The sequence below is a fragment of the Microtus pennsylvanicus genome, chromosome 15 (assembly GCF_037038515.1).
Source record: "Microtus pennsylvanicus isolate mMicPen1 chromosome 15, mMicPen1.hap1, whole genome shotgun sequence".
NCBI classification, from domain to species: domain Eukaryota; kingdom Metazoa; phylum Chordata; class Mammalia; order Rodentia; family Cricetidae; genus Microtus; species Microtus pennsylvanicus.
In genome coordinates this window covers 19,725,434-19,750,240 of record NC_134593.1, presented here as the reverse complement: position 1 = coordinate 19,750,240, position 24,807 = coordinate 19,725,434, and the positions used below count along the sequence as shown (strand labels likewise).

Below are 24,807 nucleotides of genomic sequence, written 5' to 3'. Positions count from 1 at the left end.
TTTGTCTGTCTTGTCTGACTCTGGGGAGACAGCTGCTTTACACTACATGCCCCTGGAATAGTGTGGCTTTGTCTCGGACGACAAGAGCTCTTAAATCACTCCTATCCAGAGCTAATCAGTTGCCCCTGATTGCACAGGTGGGTGCTCTGAGTGGAAGATAAAGGACTATACCACGGATGTAGAAGGGGAGACAGTGTGTGTGTGTGTGTGTGTATGTGTGTACGTGTGTGTGTGTTACATTTTTATGTCTGTATGTCTCTATATCTATGTGCCCCTGGGTAAGTCTGTCCCGGTGCCTCTGTGGGGTATGGGAAGTGTAATTGCTTTTAGCTGACAAGCTGACAGAACGCTGTCCTCAAGTGCATACCCTTTCTTGAGTAAAACCTTCACTGGGTGAGTGTCCCTCCTCCTGTGGTCACCATAAAATGTGTGACCGGATCGCGTGGAGCTGTCCCATTCCCATTTGACTTTCTTACAGTTCACACCGTCACCTTCCTTGCCTAATTAAGTCCCTGAAAGGCATTTAGCTCAAAGAATTCCAAAACAGTCCTAGTGAGAAGCCAGCAGCTTGTTTGGGGACAACAATAATTAGTCAGTTGAAGAGATTTTTTTCTTTTCCTTCTCAGCTGCTCTGAAAACCCCACCTGGGCGGGGGGGGGGGGGGACGACACAGGTTTTGTTTCCTTGTTTGTTTGTTTTGTTGGTTACCTAAGGTTCTGGGCTCCTCCCCTTCCCTGTCTGTTTTCTGCTCATGAAGACAGCCATGTCCTCTATTCCTCCGTGGCAGGCTTCTCTGAACTTAGTCACTGTCCCTTTACAGTTTTCCTACCTGGAGAAGCTGCTTTTGGTTCACGGAGCCTGGAGCTACAACCGGGTGACCAAGTGCATCCTCTACTGCTTCTACAAGAATGTGGTCCTCTACATCATCGAGGTAAGGACATCCCTTCCCTCAAGGAGGCAGGCTCTGCAGAGGGCATCTTTAGACAGTAGTCCATCTTTCTTTCCCTTCTTTTTTCACATTAAATCCATCTTTAGAAAGGGTTTGGTTAATGGAAATTTAAAGGTACTCTTGAGTCTTACTAAGATCCGTGTCATGCAGCTTCCTTTAAGCTGTACCATGAGACTTGTAATAAGGAACCAGGGCTAGTGCGGCCTTTCTTCCTCGTCCAGCCATGCATTCTTCCCAAGCTCCCCCTCCCTGCCCTGATCCTGGGCTCCTTTTCCTTGGCCCTAGCTTGTGTCAGTGGTGACAGAGAATACTTGCTAAGGCAAGCATTCCACTTGCTAAGGCAAAATGAGACCAGTGTGGTCAGTGCCAGGAAATAGAGATGCCCATCTTTCTAGGTGGCTCTGAGACATTTCCGGGCAACCTGTCCTGTGTTTTTCTTTCCTTGAATGAACGGGCACAAATGGGGCATGATTCCCTGCTGTGTTTCTCATGGCATCTGCTGTTTCCTGAACATGTCCTCACTGCCCCTGCGATTTTTGGATGCTAAGACTCATGTGGCAAAGGTGAGAATGGGGGCGGGGGACATCTAGTAGGAAGCTGATAAAAATTAAAATCTTACGCTCAGTTCATGTTCTATTGTCCTTGTCTTGTTTAGTGCTGTGATAAAATGCTGACCGAAAGCAGCTTGGGGATAAAAGGATTGGTTTAGCTTAGTTGTGGTCCATCACCAAGGGAAGTCAGGGAAGGAACTGAAAGCAGAACCCTGGAGGCAGGAACTGAGGCAGAAGACCTTAAAGAGGGCTGCTTGCTGCCTTGCTCCCCGTGGCTTGCTCTGTTTGTTTTCTTACACACCTCAAGACTGCCTGCCCATGGGTGACATCACCCACAGTGAGCTGGGCCCTCCCTCATCCGTCATCAGTCAAGAAAATGCCCCCACAGACCTGCCTATCTGATGGAAGCCTTTTTCTCAGCTGAGGTCCCCTTTCCAAGATGACTACAGTTTAGGTCAAGTTGGCAAAAGCTAACCAGCACAGGTCTACAATTTTCCAAGATGCTAATTCATGTATTGCTACGTGGAGGGCAAGGTCCCAGAGTCAAGGAGGCTCTTTAAGTTTGGTGCTCGGTACTGGTCTCTTGGGTTTTCCCTCCTGAGGAGAGCTCATTTTGAAAGTGTGTCTGTGAGGCTATCTTGACTCCTCAGATTGTCAAATGCATTTGGAAGAGAGGAGAACTAGGGATAGGGGTCTATGGTGGGGGTAGGGGTTACGTTAAAGCTTGGCGGCTGTCAATAAGACCATAAACATGTTTTAGCCAGACGGGGTGGTTCATGTCTGTAATCCCAGCACTTGGTAGGTAGACAGGAGGATGGGGCTTTCATGGTCAGCCTCGGCTATTCAATGAGTTCCAGATCAGCTTGGGCTACAGGATGAGGAGGAAGAAGCAGTAGAGGAGGAAGAAGGGATGGGAGCCCATCTTAGAGCAATAGAAATCAATGTTGCCTCTATTTTAATATCTCATTTTATTATGGTATAGTTTTTCAACTCTTAGCAAAAATACTAGTGAAGGAAGAAACTGGCTTTTCCCGGTGCTGTCTCCTAAAGTCCCCAGGTCGAGCTTGTTAATGTAACAGTGACCAATTACTACTTTATCAGCATGCTAACTCCTTCCTAATGAAGCCTTCAGGTCACATGGACAGGTTAATGTTACTTGTCGTTGAACCACACCAGGACGGGGGTTTCTGAAGCTGTGTAGTTGTTTATACTGCATGGCTCCCCAGCCGAAGGCATCAGTGGGACAGAAGCAGTCTGTGCCTCCGTGATCAAGCCCACCTGGAAACAGCATTTTGCTGGCTTACATAAAGGCAGTTTCTTTGCTGCTCTGCGTACCCACAGTGTGGCTGCCTCAGCATAGAGGATGGCTGCTCTAATTGACCCAGTAGCTCCTTCTGTGCTGGGAGCACCCTGATCCTTAAAAGAATCTTACAAGTGATTGGAAGAGACCTGACTAACTTCCTGCAGCCTGGCCTCTTCCCTACCCTGAGTCCTCTGTGTCAAAGGTCCTGCCTGCTTACAGTGAATAGCAAGTATATGCAGAGCAGGACCTGGGGACGTTTGTAGGTGTGATTACTATTTGGTTCAGGGTAGGGAAGTTCAAATCCATGTAGATGTTCATGTTGCATGTTTTGTCATCATTATCTTCCCCCATTCTCATTTTTACTGCCCCCTTTGGAATTTGGAAATGTCTGTCCCTCTCCTGCAGGGACAGCTTTTTCCTTTCTTTCTTTCTTTCTTTCTTTCTTTCTTTCTTTCTTTCTTTCTTTCTTTCTTTCTTTCTTATTTTTTTTTTTGCACGCATGATAGAAGTCACTCCTTAGTGTCACTTGGGGTCACAGATAATAGCATGGGCAGAATAAAGGGAGCTGGGATCCTACACCTCATCCCAAGTTTCCCAGGACTCTGTCCCTGTAGCTGTTGGCTTTATACAGCTTCTTTATAATCTGGTTTTCCTCAGCAGGTTTATAATCAGCAGATGGCTGATGAGCTAGGCTTCTTATCGAGACATTCTACGTGGGGCTCCAAGCCTTCCGCTTCCCAGAGCAGTGCTCAGGGCCCTCCTAGTCACTTAACACCTACTATCTTACTTCTGTCTCCTTTTTTTTTTTCTCCAAGTGGGCTGCAGCTTAGTAGAGCACCCTTTTAGTCTGTCTGCAAAGAGCTGCTTGGAACCGGGCCCCGACGGCGCTGAGTGAGTGCCTCAAATGACTAGGCTAAGAATTGCTAAATGGTCTGCTGCAAAAGGCTCTTCCACACACTCCCCAGAACGCTTTTAGGAATGTAAAACCCTCGCAATTCTGTGTCTCCATTTCTGGTTAGGATTTCTGGGAGGTTCTAATTTGGAAACCAAGAGAACAAAGCCCTTGACTGATTCATAGTCAGAGTGTCCACTCAGACACTGCCAATGCCCTGGAACCAGCATGTTTTTCCAGAAGGGCCTTCGGAGTGGGAAGGTACTGCTCACATGCTATTTTAGTGGGTCTTGAGCTGCAGGATCCAAGATTGCTACAGAAAGACGTGCTCATTTGCAATAAAATAAAATAAAATACTGAAGATAAGGCTATATTTAATGATTTAAGTGAGAAGAAACTAAGCATGCTAGTTACGTGTTTTAAGGGTTTCCTTGTGGCTCACAGAGGCACCTGCGCAGTAGTAATATGTACTCATCTCAAACGCCCTCCAATATATGTAACTACCAGACATTTTAAAGTATAGTCTAAAGGCAATGTGGGTAGAATGCATATGCGCGCCCACTCTGTGGCCTACCTTATTTAATGAGGACTATTGTCTAGATTTCCAGTAAAAATTGGGACATGACGGGTCCTTCCTGTTTGGTGTACTAGTCCATAAAAGTGGGGTTCCTGTATAAGGAAAATATGCATTATTCTGGATGCTGTATGGAATGCATACTGGAAGTCTCCACTACTTACATGCTATCTGCTCTTGCCTGTTTCTCTACAGTCACACATAGATTTTTTTATACTTTAGTGTTTTTAATTAAGCTATATGTTTTCCCTACTCTCCTTTCTTTCTCCCCTCTCCCCTTTCACCCTCCCCCCTGCCTCACACACTCCCAGTTTGCTCAGGAGATCTTGTCTTTTTCTCCTTCCTAGGCAGATCCATGTATGTCTCTCTTAGGGTCTTCTTTGTTGTCTAGGTTCTCTGGCAGGCTGGTTTTCTTTGCTTTATGTCTAAAAGCCACTTATGAGTGAGTATACATTATATGTGTCTTTCTGAGTCTGGGTTATCTCAGTATTTTTTTCTAGTTCCTTCCATTTGCCTGCATATTTAGAGATGTTATTATTTTTTACCGCTGCGTAGTACTCCATTGTGTAAACGTACCACATTTTCTTTATCCATTCTTCAGTTGAGGAGCATCTAGGTTGTTTCCAGGTTCTGGCTATTACAAATAGTGCCTCTGTGAACATGATTGAGCAAATGTCCTTGTGGTATGACTGAGAATCCTTTGGGTATATGCCCAAAAGTGGTATTGCTGGATCTTGAGGTAGATTGATTCCTAATTTTCTGAGAAACCACCACACTTATTTCCAAAGTGACTGTACCAGTTTGCACTCTCACCAGCAATGGAGGAGTGTTTTTTCTCTCTATTCTACATACTCTCCAGCATAAGTTGCCATTCATGTTTTTTATCTTGGCCATTCTGACATGTGTAAGGGTATCTCAGAGTTGTTTTGATTTATATTTCTCTGATGACTAAGGATGTTGAGCATTTCCTTAGGTGTCTTTTTAGTAATTTTAGATTCCTTTGTTGAGAGTTCTCTGTTTAGGTCTGTACCCCATTTTTTATTGGATTATTTGTTCCTTTAATGACCAATTTCTTGAGTTCTTTGTATATTTTGGAGATCAGCCCTTTGTCTGATGTGGGGTTAGTGAAGATCTTTTCCCATTCGATTCTGTAGGCTGCCATTTTGTCTTGTTGACCATGTTCTTTGCTTTACAGAAGCTTCTTAGTTTCAGGAGGTCCCATTTATTAATTGTTTCTCTCAGTGTCTGTGCTACTGGGGTTCTATTTAGGAAGTGGTCTCCTGTGCTAGTGTGTTCAAGGCTTCCTCCCACTTTCTCTTCACATAGACCCTGGAAATGCACCCTTGAGAAACATTGCCCTCCTCTTCACATAGACTCTGGGTATACCACCCCACTATATGATCCCCTACAGTCTGTTCAGTCCCTTCTGTATTGATTGAGCATTTGTGTTGTCGTCTTCAGTTCCAGAAGCTTTGTAGAATAGCAGTGTTCCTGCTCCTGAGGTCACAGATATTCCAAAATGGTGTTGGTCTAGTTAGTCTATTTCATCACACTGCCTTGAATAGACCATGACCTTAATGTGGGGACTTCTGTCTGCATAACAGATTCACTGTTGCTGACAGATCTACTAAGCACTCAATTGAATGCACCACATAAAATTTATTGAGATGAAGTGGCTATTGTTCAAGAAATTTGAAATAAGAACAAAAGGTGGCCCTTGTGACTTCCCCGAGGCTCCTGTAGCAGGCAACACTAAGAACAGATCATAGCCATCCCCTCCGTTCCTTCGAGAGCACCTCATTCTAGTACTTTCACCCCTGATGGTTGCACTTTCTCAGCTGTCTCTTTGGAAGCTGGGATAGCAAACACATGACCAGTTCCAGCGGCTGGCAGGGAGGCTGGGGAAGAGACGCTCAGAAGCACTGGCCGTGAGCTGCCAGGTACCCGGGATGCCAGTGAGCTCTCTCCATTTGCCTGCCCCCGTGTGAGCCTGTTCCTCATTGGCTTCATTTCTGATAACATCACCTTCCTCTGTTTTCAGTCAGTGCTGTTGGAGTATAACTAAGATACTGCAAGATGTGCCCTTTTTAGTGTACAGCTCCATTAATTAAAACTGATTTTTTTATTAGAAAAAAATCCATTTTTGTCTGCCTCCCACAAGTAGTAAGAATGTCACAAAGAACTTTGGAGAAGAACGGGGTGGTGGCTGTGCAGTGATGTGAATGTCCAGAGCGGTGTACTTTAAGAGAGTTTGTGTTAGATCTACCTTAGCACAATTGAAATAAAGGCTAGGAGGGGGAAAGGGTTTCAACACTTTGCCCCCTTAGCCACATTGAGGGAGATGCAGTATAAAGGCAAGTGGTATGGAATTTTACATGGAGTTGTGTTTTGCGTTAAACCAGTAACGCTAAGTTTTGTAGCAGCTGCCAGATGGGCTGTCCTGCAAACATTAAACTGGCTAAGGCCTGGGAGATTGCAGTTCCGTGCAGAAGGGCTTCCTGGAGCCAGCAGGAGAAGAGCATCCCTTGCCACTGCACTGGCTTCCAGAGTTGGAATGAAACAGTAAAGATCAGGAGAGATGGCTGGCCAAGATGCGTGAGCGTCTGAGGCGTGTAAGCTAATAACAGGGCAGGACTTCTGTTGCTTTAAGAAGCTGAAAATCCCTTCCTGTGTTTGCAGCAGGCAAATTCTGTGGTTAAAGTGATTCCAGAAGAGTTGCCTATCAATATGCAGGGCAGACAGCGAGCGGAGAGTTTAAATGGCTTTTATAATGTTAAGCCTGGATCAGAGCTCATGATCCTGATGCAGCTATCTCCTTGTGTGATTTGTAAAAAAGCCAGAGACAGAGTTTCTGGAAAAAAAACAAAACAACAACAACAAAAAAAAAACTCTTTGATTTTGATAATATGAAGAATTTGCCTTAACTGCAAAAATTAGGGATAAAGAAGCTAGGGAAGCATGCGTGTAAATGTATTTGAAATCCTGGTGGGTCATCTATGCGGTATGTCTCAAGGGGGGCTATTGGTTACCCAGTTGTTCAGTTTTCTAAATCACACACAGCTTGACTGACCACCAGCAGCATTTGAAACATTTTCTGGAATGGTGCTACCCCACTGCCTCCCTGAGCCCGTGGGAAAAATAGTTTTGGGACAGAATTTTTTAAAAAGTCAGTACTGACTAGATTTGAGTAGATTAATAGAATCATTACTTGCATATAGTTGATATTTCAGGAGATAATGGCACTGGCTCTTTGTAAGCTCTGATGTCTCTTAGGAAGGGTGTACCACATTGTCTCAGAGAAGACATTGGTCTGGATGTAGAGAGCATCGGTGATGGTGGCTGTTATAGTTATTATAGGGATCTGAAGTGCCAGCTTACTTGAGGCAATGCCTAGCAGACATTTGGGGCTTGGGAGGGGGGCATTAAACTGCTCCAGGATATGGGGCTCTAAGCCTTGCATTTATCATGAAGGTCTGAAAATAACACCGGTGGGTGAAAGAGAGGTTAGTAGGCATACGTGAGCCTGAACTAGCAGAATTTGGCTGATGGCCAGTGACAATCTACCTTGCCTGACAAGCTGAAAACAAGCAGATAAACAACAAGCTCCCTCCCCCTCTTCTTACCCCCCTCAGCATTCCAGAGCAGAAGGAGAGGCTTAGCAATGTCTCAACTTCTGTGCTTCTCATTTAAAAAGTAAAATGACTTACAATTATGTACACATTGCCGTTTCTAATCCAAAACGTCTCGGGATATGAGTGCTTTGGATTGTTTAACTTAAGAAGAAAAGTATTTATATGATATACATAATATATATCCTTTAGTATTTATGATATATATACTATATATCCTGTAGTACTTATATGATATATATATTATATATAATATGTATCCTTTACTATTTATATGATATGTATATACTATATATCCTTTAGTTGTGTGGCAGCACTGAGTAGAAGACTTTGGGGTAAGTTTTGCTTCGAATGTTAGCATCTAGGTCTGGGGAGACGCCTCAGTTGTTAAGAGCACTTGCTGTCTTGCAGAGGACCCCGATTTGATTCTCAGCACCTTCATGGCAGCTCACAAGCAGCTGTAACTCCAGTTTCAGGACATTCAGTGCCCTCTTCTGGCCTATGCAGGCACTAGGCACACACATGGTATACATGTATGCATGCAGGGGAAAAACATATACATGAAAAATAAATCTGTTAACACCTATAGAGAATAGCTGTCTAAAACCAATGCCACAAAAGAATTCATCCAAACCAGGCCTGTTGATTCAGGCTTTGTAATTGCAGCTGCTTAAGAGACTGAGGCAGGAGGATTACAAATTCTTGGTTGAGGTACACTGTGGGTTTAATGAGACCTTGTTTTAAAATTAAGAAATTAAAAAAAAAAGAAATTAAGAATATAGTTCAGTGGTAGTGTGCCTACCCAGGATGCACTAAGCTGCTAGGGCCCCGCCTACCACACACTCACACAATCCATCCAGTGACCCAGTCTCTTGCAAACAGAACATAGCTCAATGACCCTCAGATGTGTGTAGGGATAGGGACATGGCTCAGTAGGTGAGGTGGCTTCCTGCACAAGTCTGAGGACCTGAGATCTTTTGTGTCCACCTAAAACCATGATGTGGTGGCACACATCTGTAATCTCCATGCAGGGCATGGATCCCGGGGCTTACTGGCTAGACAGTCTCGCTGAAACGATGAGCCCTGGGTTCAGTAAGAGATCTTGTTTCCACAAAAGAAGGTGGGGAGTGATTAAAGATACTCGGCGTTGACCTCTGACCTCCACGTGTACAATGTATGAGTGTGTGCAGTCATACTACATGTGCACATAATGTGTACACAAACAGGCATGTGTGTGTGTACATCTGCGCACACACACACACACACACACATGGTGTTCTGTTTTTAACACAAGAAATGTCACTGTATCAAAAGACAAAATTCCTGAGAGCTGAGCTCTCTTGTGAGCCGTGCGCCTGCCCTGCCAGTGGTGACTTGATGTTTCTTGATATGTTTTGGTGTGAATGGGCAGCTGTGAGCTTAATGTGCGCATGGTAGCCATCCAGAGGCACGGAAGACAGCCGCCTGTTGGCGTTTCCACCAGAGATGTGACCCCATGACAGGTACAGACCATGCATTCTCTACAGAAGCCCTGTACCCAGTGAATGCTAAGATTAGGGGACACAGGATAAACGCTACCATGTTCCCATCTGTGATTGGCAGGTGAGTATAGCCTAGTGTCCTGGGGACCATGTATCCAGGACACTGCATACACAGACTTGCATTCCAGTTTATCGAGCCCATGAGTACCTGGGTGGTTCCAAAACCCATTCAGAGGGGTTTCCTATGGGGCAAAGAGGAAACTACCATGAAAAAGAAGTTTTCTGGAGTTTACTTTTTTGACCTCATTCTTCAAGTAGATGCTCTAGGCCCAAGATCTGTGATGTTGGAGGAGAATGGGGATGTGATGTGGGAGTGTCATATATCAATCTGTTGATTTCATTGGTTAAGCAATAAAGAAACTGCTAGGCCCATTTGATAGGCCCACCCTTAGGTGGGTGGAGTAAACAGAATGGAAGGCTGGGAGAAAGAAGCTGAGTCAGAGAGTCGCCATGATTTTCCCACTCCAGGCAGATGCAGGTTAAGATCATTCCTGGTAAGCCAGCTCATGGGCTACAGCAGATTATTAGAAATGGGCTAGTCCAGGTGTGAGAGCTAGCCGAGAAAAGGCTAGATATAATGGGCCAAGCGGTGTTTAAAAGAATACAGTTTCTGTGTAATTATTTCGGGGCATAAGCTAAAGCTAGCCGTGCAGGCGGCTGGGGTGCCGGGGACACAGCACCGCCGCTCCTATTTCAACAGGGGTGCAGGTGAGGGGTCCTGCAGTCGCATACAATGAGTTAGCTGCTGGCTGGTCAGAGCAAGCAGTGCTTGATCCAAGAAGTGGTGCTTCACAGCGGTCATGGGTGTTGGAGCTGTTGGGTCCCGGGGTGAAATAGGTTAAGATAGATGGATGGGAAGGAGCCATGCGGAGCAATGACTGGGCAAGGGGAGAGGCCTAGATCAGTGTGCCAAGAGAGGCCAGCACCTGTCTTCCCCTCTGCACTCAGCATTCATTCCAGCTCAGATAGATGGCAACGTTAGCGGAGGCCTGGGTGAGGAACACGGGGGGTTTTGTATTTCAGTCAGAAGATGGCTGTGGACGTCGTTAGCCGTGTGCTGGGAATGTTCTCTGAGAGCCAGTGGCTTGCTGCAAGTGCAGAGAGCCGGGAGTTTATTAGCACAAGGTGGAGAGGGAGCAGGGGCAGGCGGGAGGCAGGCCCAGCGGCAGAGAAACAGCCGTCCAGGCGTCCTCAGGGATTCCTCCTCAAGATTCACAGTCGCTTTGAACTTTATAAAAATAGACTCTTACTGCCTTTTACATGTGACAGTGTGAACTTTTTTTAATGATGTTTTTGCAGCTGTTTTATCTAAGAGGATCATTATAAATACCCAGCATTTAAAAAAAACATATTTAGACATTGATGGGTTTAAAATTGAGAATTTGAAACTCTATAAAATGCTTAAATTTCCTTGGAATAATAATTTTTTTTAAAGTCTGAAAACATAGCTGAGTAGAGGACCTGCCGGACTATGGGACCTTGAGAGGTCGTCGTGGTTCCAAAGCCCCACTTGGTGCCCACTCCTTCCCTGACTGGCACTGGGGAGAAACAAAACTGTGCGCCAGCTGTGTGGGATGGCGCGCTCCACTTCCAAGTGAAAGCCTCGAGAATTTCTACTCTCTCCCCTTCCTGTTGCACTGCTTGCTTTTATGTTAGAAATCGGCTGTGACTTCTCAGAGAACAGGATCAATTTCCTAACTCTTTGTTCCTGACTAAACAGGGTGACCGCACTCAGTAGAGACAGTCACGTGAGGGTCTGCTCGTCTATTGTTGCTGCTCTGTGTTTTCAGCTATGGGGGATTCCTAAGAGGGCTGTGCCACATGGCTCACCTTTTGATGAAATGGCTTTCTGATTTAACCTAAACCTTCCGTAGCAACATTTTCTTACAGAAGCCTATACCCCCTGAGAACCCAGAGTGTATATTAGCATCTGTCAAGCATTGTCTTTTCGGAGAAGAATGAATCATTTTAATTGTTCATCTTGAGTGCATTCCTGCCCTTTCCTAATTTTTATCTTGCCTAAAATTCTCAGGTTTGGATCTTTGTGAAATTGACTTTAGCAATGGTCTTTTTTTTCTTCCTAGTGTTTTTTTTTTGGTTTTTTGTTTTTGTTTTTGTTTTTGCTATTTATAGTTTTTTTTGTATTATTCTTCTTTATGGCCTCTCTCTCTCTCTCTCTCTATTTCTCTCTCTCTCTCTCTTTTCTTTTGGCCACTAGAGCAGTGGTTCTCAGCCTTGCTAATGCTGCAACCCTTTGATAAAGTTCCTCACGTTGTGGAGATCCTGACCATAAACTTATTTTCCTTGCTACTTCATAACTGTAATTTTGCTACTGTTACAAATCATAATATAAAAATCTGATATGCAGATGGTCTTAGGTAACCAAAGGGGTCATGACCCACAGGTTGAGAACCACTGCACTAGTGACATACCTAAAATTTTCACTGTTTAATTTTTAAAGCTGGTTCTGCTGGACTGGGGAGATGACCTGATCTTTACAGTACTTACCAAGCCATTGTAAAGACCGGAGCCTGGGCCCTTGGTGCACACCTCACAGAGCTGGCTGTGGTGTCCTTTGCCTGTAATCCCAATACTGAGGAGCTAGAGCACGCTGTCATGTTAGCTGAGTCCGTGAGCTCAGCATCCATGGAAGCTGTCTCAGAGAATAATTGAGGAAAACACTTATCATTCACACTGCCCTCCACACACGTGAACACACATGCACACACACACATGTGTACACCACATGAACACATACACACTCCAAAATTAACTCTGGTAGAGTCTGAACACAGATTTATTGATCATGCCAGCCTCTCCGTCTTGGCTCCTATGTCCCTGAGAGGCTCAATTCTGAGCAGGTGGATTTCATTGGTATTTGGTTAGGAATGACAGAACGTCCAAGCTCAAGAATGGACACTGTGTAATAGGTAGTAGGAAAGCTATGGCCCAGAAAGAATGTGTTCTGTGGCAGGAGCAGACAATCACGGCACGAGACCATGCGAATGGCTGGTGTCTAGAATACCGTCACTGAGTGGGAACCCATCACCAGCATCCGACAGTTGAGTACTGGCTTGTGGAGAGTCCCCAAGCAGGGTGTGTGCTCCTCTGCTCCTCTCTTGCTATTGGTTGTCACCCCAACTAGGGAGGGAGATGTTCCAAATGTTGGCAGCCTGTTTCTGAAGCCCACTTAGGTGCACAAGTTCAATCTAACTGTGTTAGCACACTTGTTTTCTTAGTCCTAATGTTGGGTTTTGCCGCCTTTCCTCTTAGTTCAAATGGCTTCCATTACATGTGTCACGTCAGGAAGCTCACCTCTCTAGTGTCTCTTCTTCCAGTGTTACATTATATCGTCTGTATTCTGACTATCACCTTAGCTGCTGGACCGCTTTCTGACCGATGTCCTAGGCTGCTGGGTTGCCTTCCGCTCCTCCAGTCTCAAGTCCTCATAGGCCAAGCGCCCTTAAAGCAGAGCCACGCAGAGGAGGGATGTACAGGATTTCGTGCCCGGCTTTTCAAGCCAACGCGGGGGGAAGGGAGTGATGAAGGGGGTGGGGACTGTAGTACAGACTCATTCTATTAAATGCCATTTCTGCCTCCAGCATCTGCCAGTAAAATATCGATTAAAATATTGGCCTCTCTTTAGTCCGGGGATTATAGGATGAAGTTTATTGCCGCTCTGTGAACAAGCCGCATGTTGTTGTGGTAATCTTTTCGTCAGCCCCTTGCCAATTTGAAAGTCGCTTTTTCATAACATGACCTATTAACTAGAAGCCTTTACTCCTCATTAGCCTCACCATAGAGGTTTCTTTAATTCTTTTGAAGGTGTTTATAAGTACGGTATAGCCCCTTTTAAATAACGTATCATTTACTTGCACTAAATTAACCCTTTTCGGTGCACGGTTCTCTGAGCCTTACCAGATAAACTCACACAGTCAGGTGCAGAATCGCCCACTGCCTCAGAGATTTCCCAGGTGTCTTTGCTGCCATGGCTCAGCCCAGCACCAGACCCTAGAGGCCACTGGTGTGTGCTCTGCCTTGGTTGGAGTGTCATGTGAATAGGATGTACATGCATCGCTCCTTCCACCTGGTTTAATGCACTGGAGATTCCCCCTTGCCGCTGTGAGCTTCGGGAGTTAATTCTTCGTTCCCATCATTGTCAAGTAGTGTTCAGTGCATGGATGCGCACAGATGTCCCTCAGTTCATATCATCTACTGAAGGACATTCGGGCCTCTTCCGACTTTCTGCAGTTATGGTCATAGATATTCACACATTAAAACATTGGAGAGGATAAAGTGTAATATCACGAAAACCCATGGCAAAGGTCACGTAGTAAACCCGTAGAGTGAACAGGAGCGTCATTTTTAGAGACACAGTGTTAGCAGGCACAACTGAGAACTTGTGGCTACTCTGATCTAGGTACTCCTACCCCATGTTCAAAATTCTGTACCCCAAAACAGTGATATAGTCTGCTGGAAACCTGGAGGAGGAGGCAAGTCTCCCCTCATTACGATACATTCTAACCCTGTGTTAACTATACATTCTAACCCTATGTTAGTATACATTTTAACCCTATGCCGGCACCATGGCAAATAAACATGGCCGCCTCTGCTAGATTAAGCTTCCCTGCTTCACGTCTGTGTTGCTAATAGCCAAGACAGTAACCAACACTGGAATTTCCAGTGGTCTCCTGTCCAAAGTCAAGAAATCATTTTTCTCACACATCTGTGTCCTTGCCTTTGCACTGGCCCAGGAATAGTTTTCAGATGTGGTCATCAGTCTAGAATCAGGCACCTCATCCTTTCTGAGCTCTACCCTCAGGAGCAGGTAGATGAAAGGAGGAAGCCGATGGGCTTGGCACCTTGCACCTTCAGCCCGTCACACGGTCCCCAGCAGTCCTGTCTACCTGGATGTCACCATGAAGGAATGCACTTGAAAGTGATTCCACTGTTTTCAGAATGTGACTTGGGATGGTTTCTTTCAAAGCCAAAGCATCTCTTGGGGGCCCAAACCCCTTCTCCAGGAAACACTGAGTCAAGATGCCTGCCAGAAAGCAGGCGACAAGACCACCAGCTGTGGGGAACTACTGATGAACTGAAGATATGCTTCCTACCTCTCTGAGGTCCTGGTAGTAATTAAACTACTAATAACAATAATGCTCCGACTTCCAGATGGGCAAATTGCTGTGTTATTCTGCATTTCTTACCAGGGACAGTTAACCTATGGCTGATGATGGAGTTCTGTCTTGTAAGTTCACAATAAGTTAAAAAAATATCATTAGAAGCACATGCAATCTACCTAAGCAACAAGCCACAATACCGCTCAGCAGCACAACACACTGTAGAATACTCGTTGCTCACTCCAGATGCTTATGGGCGTAACTAGGACCTGTGGTCATCATAGCTGCCCGGCAGAAGATACCAGATCACTCAGCAACAGTCTGGGCAAAGAACAACACTCAAAATTCAACATAAGCCCTAGCAAATGCATGAAGCAGTATAAGAAAACTGAGACATTGTGCGTCAAGCCATCCCAAATCTAGAACATTCGTATAGGTTTAATGGGTCAGAAGTTTGTCAGCCACATTGTCTCATCATTGTTGCTCTTAAATCCTTGAGTGTGCACACGCACAGACCTCACCTGCTCTGTAGCACCCACGCATAAGAGCAAGCCAGTGTGTGTATCGAGTAACTAGTGTGTAATAGGAAGATGTAAAGCCGACTTTACAGACTCACTGTGCTGGTTTTGGGGATAAGTGAATTTCAATTTTATGAAGCTCAGGTGTATTTTGTATGTGGTGACTTTTTGGTGGGGGGAACTTGTAAGGGAAATCTACACCCAAGGGTAACTTAGCCGTAATCAGTTTGCAAAGACAAAGAGAAGAAGAAGAAGAAGAAGAAGAGGAGGAGGAGGAGGAGGAGGAGGAGGAGGAGGAGGAGGAGGAGGAGGAGGAGGAGGAGGAGGAAGAAAAAAGAGGAGGAGGAGGAAGAGAAGGAGGAGGAGAAGATTTTTTCTTGTGCTCACTGACATGCTAAGACCTAAACCTAGTGGGCCCATTGCCAAAGGGTTTTCTCGCCTTTGTCTGCATCCATGACCAAAGCTGATGAACTCAATTTGAGGAAGCAGAAAGGGAAATGAAACAATAAGCCCTCATCTCCAAGTTGTAAAAGCTGCGATTCAAAAGCCATGCATGAAGAACGCGTTCATTCCAGACACCACTGGTGGGGCAGATGTCTTTGCTGCATAACTGAAGTTAAAGACCCAGATTTTTCACCCCAAATTATTCAAATAGCAGAACAGTGCTGTGTGCCACACACACCCAGCAAGGCATGCTCACCCCCAGAGAGGACACTGTCAGTGGGGTGTACCACGTTCGTCAAGGCCCAGGTCAAGTGCCTCAGCTTTGCTAGTGTCCACACAGCCTCTCCTGCCTGTGACCTCCGCTTCTCTGACCTCCGTCCACCCAGTGTGGTGAAACACACCACTTCTGTAAAGCATTTCCAAAGTGGTTTCTAATCCTTCTAACTAGACCATGAACTCCCTAGACTGCCAGAACTGAATCTTCTCCTTATCTCATTAATTGGCCCCAAGCAATTTGGAAGTGGCAATTAGGAAGTCATATGCACTCAGCCAGCCTCTCTTTTAATCTGTCTCACCACTCACTGGTCTCTTTGGAGGTCCTTGGGATGATTCGTCACCCCTCCTTTTAGCCAGACTTTGTTGTGCCCTGTAGCGGACACCTCGGATTCTTCCTGGACCCACCCATCTCTGGGAATAGCTGACCGCAGGCATTTGTGGCATCTGCCTCTGTGACTTCAATTTTGAGTTAACATTTGACACGGTCCCCATTGCCTAAGAATGTGTGGCTCTGTGGCTCTTTCCAGTGACTCTCATGAGAGAATGTCCTGATCGGCCTGTTTAATTGCTCCCGCAAAGGCCTGCTTAGCTGCCTCGTTACCGCCCCCTCCCCGCAAAGACTGCAGAGAATTCGTTGGTTTGGTTTTTGAGACAGTGTCTTATGTACCCCATCCCAGGCTGGCTTTAGCTCTTCCTCCACCTCCCAAGTGGCAGGGTCACAGTTGGGTACCACTATGTCCTGTTTATGAAGTACTAGGAATGACACTCATGCCTTGTGCATGGTACCCAAGCACTGTACCAACTGGGCTACATTACCAGAGCGCCCCCTTTCCTACTGTGAGTTGTCTGCATTTTCTGTATATCTACATGTATGTATGTAAACATATGCGGGGATACACATACAAATAAGCCCAACACACCTTTAAGCTTTGAGGGGGGGGCAGGGAAACATAGCATTCTTCCTTTCTGAATCTTCCCCGGGAAATTTTTGTTGGTTATAAAAGAAAATGTTTGTGCTGACCATGAATGAGGCAACAGTGGGTACGAGTCATTTGGCATCTATCAGTCTGGGGTGAAGGCCACTGGAGTTTCTGCTGTCCCTAGTGTATTCACGATGCCATTGTCTGATGCAGAACAGGTCTTTCAGTCAATCATTCTTCCTGGGAATGTTAAAGGACTGCTCTGGTCCAGGCTGGAAGGAGGGCCCCGGACTGTGCCCTCTGCCTGCCACAGACTTGCAGAGGTCAACAGTGTGTTTAACCTACTCTTCCGGATCTTACCTGGTTTCCTCTAGAAAACGCTGCTGCGGGGTTGGATAAAGTGCAGAAGTAAAGCCTCCATAAATCATGGAGCATAATCATGTCAGTGACTCTGAGAACTGCCAGGAACAAAAGGGAAAGAAGGGAGGGAGGGAGGGAGGGAGGGAGGGAGGGAGGGAGGGAGGGAGGGAGGAGAAAGGAAGAAAAGAAGGAAGGAAGGGAGGAAGGAAGGAAGGAAGGAAGGAAGGAAGGAAGGAAGGAAGGAAGGAAGGAAGAAAACTCCCCAGGAGATGGCGGGACACACACACACACACACACACATGACTGAGGCAGGACACACATGATGGAGGGGGACATGACTGAGACAAGACACACACAAACAGCCCCCCTTAAGTGTCAGCTGCCAGCCATGAGAGAGAGGCATCTAGGATGCAGCCCTAGCCCTACAACTGATACTGAATTAATTCAATCCCTGGTGAGACAGACTTTGTCATTGTTTAAGCCACTTTGGGGGAAGTGAGTTAAGAAACCCTTCCAGGCTTCCCCTCCCCTTTCCCTCTATCTCCCTCAGCTCTCTTTCTTTTCCCTTGTCCCCTCTCCTTCCCTTCCCTCCCCTCCCTTTCTTTCCTCTCCCCTCTGCTCCCTTCTCCACCTCTCTCTCTCTCTCTCTCTCTCTCTCTCTCTCTCTCTCTCTCTCTCTCTCTCTCTCTCTCTCACACACACACACACACACACACACACAGGTAAAATTTCTATAATGAATAGCAAGTTCCCAGTTCACCACATCCTTCTGCATCTTTTGTAGTTAGACCTATCCCTGGCTGGGTTTTCATTCAAGCAACAGGGCTGTGATCACAGTATTGCTTCAATACTTTCTGAACACGGAGAACATTAGAAAAACTCAACACTTACCCTCCTGCAAGACAATGAGATCCTGGAGAAGTCCGGGAAGTGCTTTCCATTGTGTGTGTGACTAGTCACAGGAGATTGTCTCCAATCCCATCGTCTCATTCTGGGAAGGCAGATGGTTGAAGACTGTCGGGGAGAGATCTTCTTTTGTACCATTGAGCCACCCACAGGTTCATGTTCCTCGTTACCTTTGACCTGCAAAGATAGGATCGCTAAAATGCTCGTGTGTTGTGTATATTTCCTTAACCTTCCACTGTGACTGTTACAGCAACCTGCAAGCCACGCTCCTGCATATAAGCGCCTGCATGCCACACTTGGCAGATCTAGTCCGATTCTCTTCCGTATCCACCCAGCGACAGCTGAAGGGCCTCTCTGGTGTGACAGATTGTCAGCAGACTGACAAAGATTGCTTTAGATGCAGAGTTTTAGTGGGAATGGATGATTTTAGTGAGCTTTTCCAGAAATACAAAAAGAATAATTGTTATTCCATGTTATTCGATCTGTCAAATTTACAGGACTTTTTTTCCCTTTTAGGGTTAAGGTCAATCTAGTTAGTATCTATTAACAAATGTCTTAAATAAAAGTTGTCAAGATTATTCAGAAGTATTCTGGTATTTAGAAGATAGCTGTGGAAAAAACAGTTAAAAAAATTTACCTCCACCTCCTTTACCTAAGAGATAACAATTAACTTAAAATAGTCTCAATTTTTTTTTCTGGTGCCTTCTTATCAGGGGGAGGGATTTCCCTCTCTTTTTATTGTTTTTTTTTTTTTTGAGCTATGCATTTTTCCCACTTCCCTTCCTTCCTTACCTCTCCACTTTCACCCTCCCACAGCCCCCCAAGCTCCAAATTTACTCAGGAAATCTTGTCTTTTTCTCCTTCCTAAGTGGATCCATGTATGTCTCTCTTAGGGTCCTTTTTGTTGTTTAGGTTTTCTGGGGTTGTGAACTGTAGGCTGGTTATCCTTTGCTTTATTGTCTAATATTCACTTATGAATGAGTACATATTATATTTGTCTTTCTGGATCTGGGTTAACTCACTCCGTATATTTTTCTAGTTCCTTCCATTTGCCTGCAGATTTCAAGATGTCATTATTTTTTTACCGCTAAGTAGTACTCCCTTGTGTAAATGTACCACATTTTCCTTACCCATTCTTAGGTTGAGGGGCATCTAGGTTGTTTCCAGGTTCTGGCTATTACAAATAATGCTGCTATGAACATGGCTGAGCACATGTCCTTGTGGTATGATTGAGAACCCTTTAGATATATGCCCCAAAGTAGTATTGCTGGATCTTAAGGTAGATTGATTCTTAATTTTCTGAGAAACCGTCATACTTATTTCCAAAGTGGCTTTGCACTCCCCCCAGCAATGGAGGAGTGTTCCACTTACCCCACATCCTCTCCAGCATAAGCTGTCATCAGTGTTTTTGATCCTGGCCATTCTTACAGGTGGAATCTCAGAGTTGTTTTGATTTGCATTTCTCTGATGGCTAAGGATGTTGAGCATTTCCTTAAGTGTCTTTCAACAATTTGAGATTCCTCTGTTGAGAGCTCTCTGTTTAGATCTGTACCCCATTTTTATTGGATTATTTTTTCTTTTGATGTTTAGTTTTCTGAGTTCTTTGTATATTTTGGATATCAGCCCTCTGTCCAGTGTAGGTTTGGTGAAGATCTTTTTTCATTCTGTAGGCTGCTGTTTTGTTGACCATGTCCTTTGCTTTGCAGGAGCTCCTCAGTTTTAGGAGGTCCCATTTATTAATTGTTTCTGTCAGTGTCTGTGCTACTGGAGTTATATATTAGGAAGTGGTCTCCTGTGCCAATGGGTTCAAGGCTACTTACCACTTTCTGTTTTATGAGGTTCAGTGTGGTTGGTTTTATGTTGAGGTCTTTGATATATTTGCACTTGAATTTTGTACATGGCAAAAGATATGGATCTATTTTCATTCCTCTGCATGTTGACATCCAGTTATACTGGCACCATTAATTGAAGATGCTTTCTTTTTTTTCTGTTTTATAGTTTTAGCTTCTTCGTCAAAAATCAGGTATTCATAAGTATGTCAATTGATATCTGGGTCTTCAATTTGATTCCATTTGCCTTCCTGTCTTTTTTATGCAAATATCAACATTGTTTTCAGTACTGTAGCTCTATAGTAGATTTTGAAGTCAGGGATTGTGATACCTCCAAAAGTTCCTTTATTATGCAGGATTGTTTTGGCTATCCTGAGTTTTTTGTTTTTTCATATGAAGTTGAGCATTGTTCTTTCAAGGTCTGTAAAAAATTGTGTTGGGATTTTGATGGGTATTGCATTGAATGCTTTTGGTAAGACTGACATTTTTACTGTGTTAATCCTACCTGTCCAAGAACATGGAAGCTCTTTCCTTTTCTGATATCTTCTTCAATTTCTTTCTTTAAAGACTTAAAGTTCTTGTCATATGGGTCTTTCACTTGTTTGATTAGAATTAGTCCGGGATATTTTATTTCATTTGTGGCTTTTGTAAAGGGTAATGTTTCTCTGACTTCTTTTTCAGCCCATTTATCTTCTGTATATAGGAGGGCTGATATTTTGTTGTTGTTGTTGTTGTTAATCTTGTATCCTGCAATATTACTCAAGATGTTGATTAGTTGTAGGAATTCCCTGAGAAAATTTTTGGGGTCACTTATGTATACTATCATATAATCAGCAAACAGTGAAGGTTTGATTTCTTTTCCAATTTTACTCCTTGATCCCCTTTTGTTTTATTGCTCTAGCCAAGTACTATATTGATAGATATGGGGAGAGTGGACAGACTTATTTTGTTCCTGATTTCACTGGGATCACTTTGAACTTCTCTCCGTCTAGTTTGATGTTGGCTATTGGTTTGCTGTATTGCCTTTGTTATGTTTAGGTGTGTTCCTTGTATCCATGTACTCTCCAAAACCTTTATCATGAAGGGGTGTTGAATTTTCTTGAAGGCTTTTTCAGCATCTAATGAGATGATCTTTTTTTTTTCTTTCAGTTTGTTTATATGGTGGATTACATTGACAGATTTTCAAATGTTGAACCATCCCTGAATCTCTGGGATGAAGCCTACTTGGTCATGGTGGATGATTTTTCTGATGTGTTCTTGGATTCAGTTTGCCAGAATTTTTTTTTGAGTATTTTTTCATCAATGTTCATGAGGGAGGTTAGTTTGTAATTCTCTTTCTTAGTTGTGTCTTTGTGTGGTTTGGGTATCAGGGTATTTGTAACCTCATAAAAACAGTTTGGCAATGTTCCTTCTGTTTCTATTGTGTGAAACAACTTGAGGAGTATTGATATTAGTTTTTCTTTGAAATTCCGGACAAATTCTGCACTGAAGCCATTTGGCCCTGGACTTTTTTTGGTTGGAAGACTTTTGATGACTGTTTCTATTTCCTTGGTAGTTATAGGTCTATTTAATTTGCTTATCTGATCTTGATTTAATTTTGGTATGTGGTACTTATCCAGAAAATTGTCCATTTCCTTTAAGCTTTCCAATTTTGTGGAGTACAGGTTTTTGAAGTATGTCCTGATGATGCTCTGGATTTCCTCCATGTTTGTTGTTTTGTCTCCCTTTTTATTCCTGATTTTGTTAATTTGGATATTCTCTCTCTCTGCCTTTTGGTTAGTTTGGATAAAGGTTTGTCTATTTTTATTTTCTCTAAGAACCAACTCAATGATTCTTTATAGTCTTTCTTTTTTTCTACTTTGTTGATTTCAATTCTCAATTTGATTATTTCCTGTTGTCTAGTTCTCCTGGGTGAGTTTGCTTCTTCTTGTTCTTGAACTTTCAGGTGCTCTCTTATTTTGCTATTGTGGGATTCCCCGTCTTCTTTATGTAGGTACTTAGTGCTAAGAACTTTCTTCTTAGCACTACTTTCATTGTGTTGCATAAGTTCGGGTATATTATGTGGTCATTTTTATTGAATTTTAGGAAGTCTTTTATTTTTTCCTTCATTGGTAATTCAGTTGAGCACTGTTCTATTTCCATGCATCTGTAGGCTTTCTGCAATAAGTGTTGTTGTTGAATTCTAACTTTAAACCATAGTGATCCAATAAGACACAGGGGGTTATTCCAGTTTTTTTCATATCTGATGAGATTTGCTTTTGTTACTGAGTATGTGGTCAATTTTAGAGAAGGATTCATAAGAAGGTATATTCTTTTGTGTTTGGGTGAAATGTGCTATGGATGTCTGTTAAGCCCATTTGAGTCATAGTATCTGTTAATTCCTTTATTTTTCACTTAAGTTTCTGTCTGGCAGACATATCCAGTAGTGAGAGTGGGGTGTTGAAGACTCCCACTATTAGTGTGTGGGGCTTGATGTGTGATTTAAGCTTCAGTAATGTTTCTAAATTTCTTTTACAAATGGGGGTGCCCTTGTGTTTGAGGCATAGATGTTCAGAATTGAGACCTCATCTTGATGGTTTTTTCCTGTGATGAATATGAAATTAACTTCTTCATCTCTTTTGACTAATTTTATTTTGAAGTCTATTTTGTTAGATATTAGGATAGCTACACCAGCTTGTTTCTTAGGACCATTTGATTGGAAAATCTTTTCTCGACCCTTTACTCTGAAGTAATGTCTGTCTTTGTAGTTGAGGTATATTTCTTGTATGCAGCAGAAGGATGGATTTTGTTTTTGCATCCATTCTGTTAGCCTGTGTCTTTCTATAGGCGAATTGAGCCCAGTGATATTAAGGTATATTCATGACCAGTGACTGATAGCTCCTGTTACTTTTGTTTTTGCTGTTGGTAGTGGTATATTGTGTGTGTGTGTGTGTGTGTGTGTGTGTGTGTGTGTGTGTGTGTGTGTTTCTTTTGGGGGATTTGCTGTTATGGGTTTTTCTATTGCCTGTTTTATTGTGGGTGTAGGTAACTTCCTTGGATTGCAGTTTTCGTTCTAGTACATTCTATAGTGGTAGATTTGTGGATAAGTATTGATTAAATCTGGTTTTGTCATAGAATATCTTGTTTTCTCTGTCTATGTTTGATTGAAAAATTTGCTGGATATAACAACAACAATAACAATAATAATAATAATAAAAATAATAAAGCAGGGCTGGCATACATGGTCTCTTAGTATATGCATAATACCTGACCAGAACCTTCTGGCTTTCATTGTTTCCACTGAAAAGTCAGCTGTAATCCTGATAGGTCTGCCTTTATGCTATTTGACATTTTTCCATTGTAGCTCTTAATATTATTTCTTTATTCATATGTTTAGTGTTTTGATTAGTATGGGGCAAAGGGACTCTTTTGGTCCAGCCTATTTGGTGTTCTGTAAGCTTCTTGTGTTTTCATAGGCATGTCCTTCTTTAGGTTGGTAAAGTTTTCTTCTATGATTTGTTGAAGATATTTTCTGTGCCTTTGAGTTGGACTTCTTTTCCTTCTTCAATTCCTATTATTCTTAGATTTGGTCTTTTCATGGTGTCCCAGATCTCCTGGATATTTTGTGTTAAGAATTTGTTGGACATAACATTTTCTTTGACTGATGAATCTATTTCCTCTATTGTATCTTCAACTCCTGAGATTCTCTCTTCCATCTCTTGTATTTTGTTGTTTATGCTTGCTTCTGTAGTTCCTGATAGTTTACCTAGATTTTCTGTTTCCAGATTTCCCTTGGTTTGTGTTTTCTTTATTGCCCTTTTTCAGTTTTCAAGTTCTTGAACCATTTCTTTCACATGTTTGATTTTTTCTTGGTTTTCTTTAAGGGATTTGTTAATTTCTTCCAATTTTTTTGTTTGTCTTTCCTCAACTTCTTTAAGGGAAATTCTCATTTTCTCTTTATGGTCCTCAGTCATCTTCATAAGTTATTTTTAAGGTCATTTTCTTCTGTTTCATTTGCATTGGGATGTTCAGTTCTTGCTGTTGTAGAACCACTAGTTTCTGGTGGTGCTGTATTGTTCTTTATGTTATTGAGTGCATTCTTACCCTGTGTCTTCCTATCTCTTCCTCCAATCCGAACAGGAGGAGCCTGTGTTTCAGGGGGGTCGTCATCCAGTTGGTGTAGTTGGTGACTGTGGGTCCATTGAACACTCCTTCAGGTGTGAGCAGGGCAGAGCACTCAGTGATCATCCCTCTGGGTACCTACAGGCTCAAGGCTGAGAGTGTCACTCCTCCAGGTCCATGCATGGTTGAGGCTAAGGCTCCGGTGGTCAGATAATTTCTGGAGCCCACTGCTGTTGCCGTGGCCCACTATGCTGCTGAGGCTTTCTCCTGGTGGTCTCTAGTGCCTTCTTATGTTTTATTAGACAACTAATCAGTACCTTTAAATGGAGGACTGGTTATAACTTGGCAGATGGAGAAAATATTTCTTTACATTTATTTGTTAGATTTCAAGCTAAAAATCTAAAGTTTATAGGACAGTATTTCCCTAATGTGTTTATATTTTTTAAAACTGTGTGTGTAGGCTCACACCTGTAATCTGTGCACTTGGAAGGCTGAGGCAAGAGTTCCAGAACCTTTCTGAGCTTTCACACACCCCTCCCGTGATCTCTTTGTAACTTCTGGCTTCTTAAGAATATTTCATCATGACTAGGGAGTAAATTGAGGCTATGACTTGGCTACTGCTAAGACCATTCAGTACCACAGACCATTGAGTATGAGATTGCATCTTATACCTCTGACCACAGGGACTGTCCCCTGTGGGTGCTCTAAGGATGGATGACCCTCTGGAAAGGACATCCGGGCACTGATGAGCAATCCCTTCCCAGAGTATGAAATTAGCCCAGACCCAGCCTGGAAGGGCTGTTTCCATACCTGAGAATGGGCCCGACCTCTCTAGGAACTGTCTGGGGACTGTGTCCACTCCCCCACAGTGACCCCAAAGGATGCTCCTTCAGA

At 43.6% G+C, this 24,807-nt stretch overlaps 1 protein-coding gene across 4 annotated transcripts in view; it reads left to right on the top strand.

Moving 5' to 3' along the window:
• Atp8a2 (ATPase phospholipid transporting 8A2) overlaps positions 1-24,807 on the top strand; it is a 542,501-nt gene that overhangs the window by 315,610 nt on the left and 202,084 nt on the right. For all 4 annotated transcript variants that reach the window (XM_075950134.1, XM_075950131.1, XM_075950132.1 and 1 more), the window contains one exon: positions 821-931. In XM_075950134.1, the coding sequence (XP_075806249.1) occupies positions 821-931 (111 nt within the window). The remainder of the gene's footprint in view (positions 1-820; positions 932-24,807) is intronic.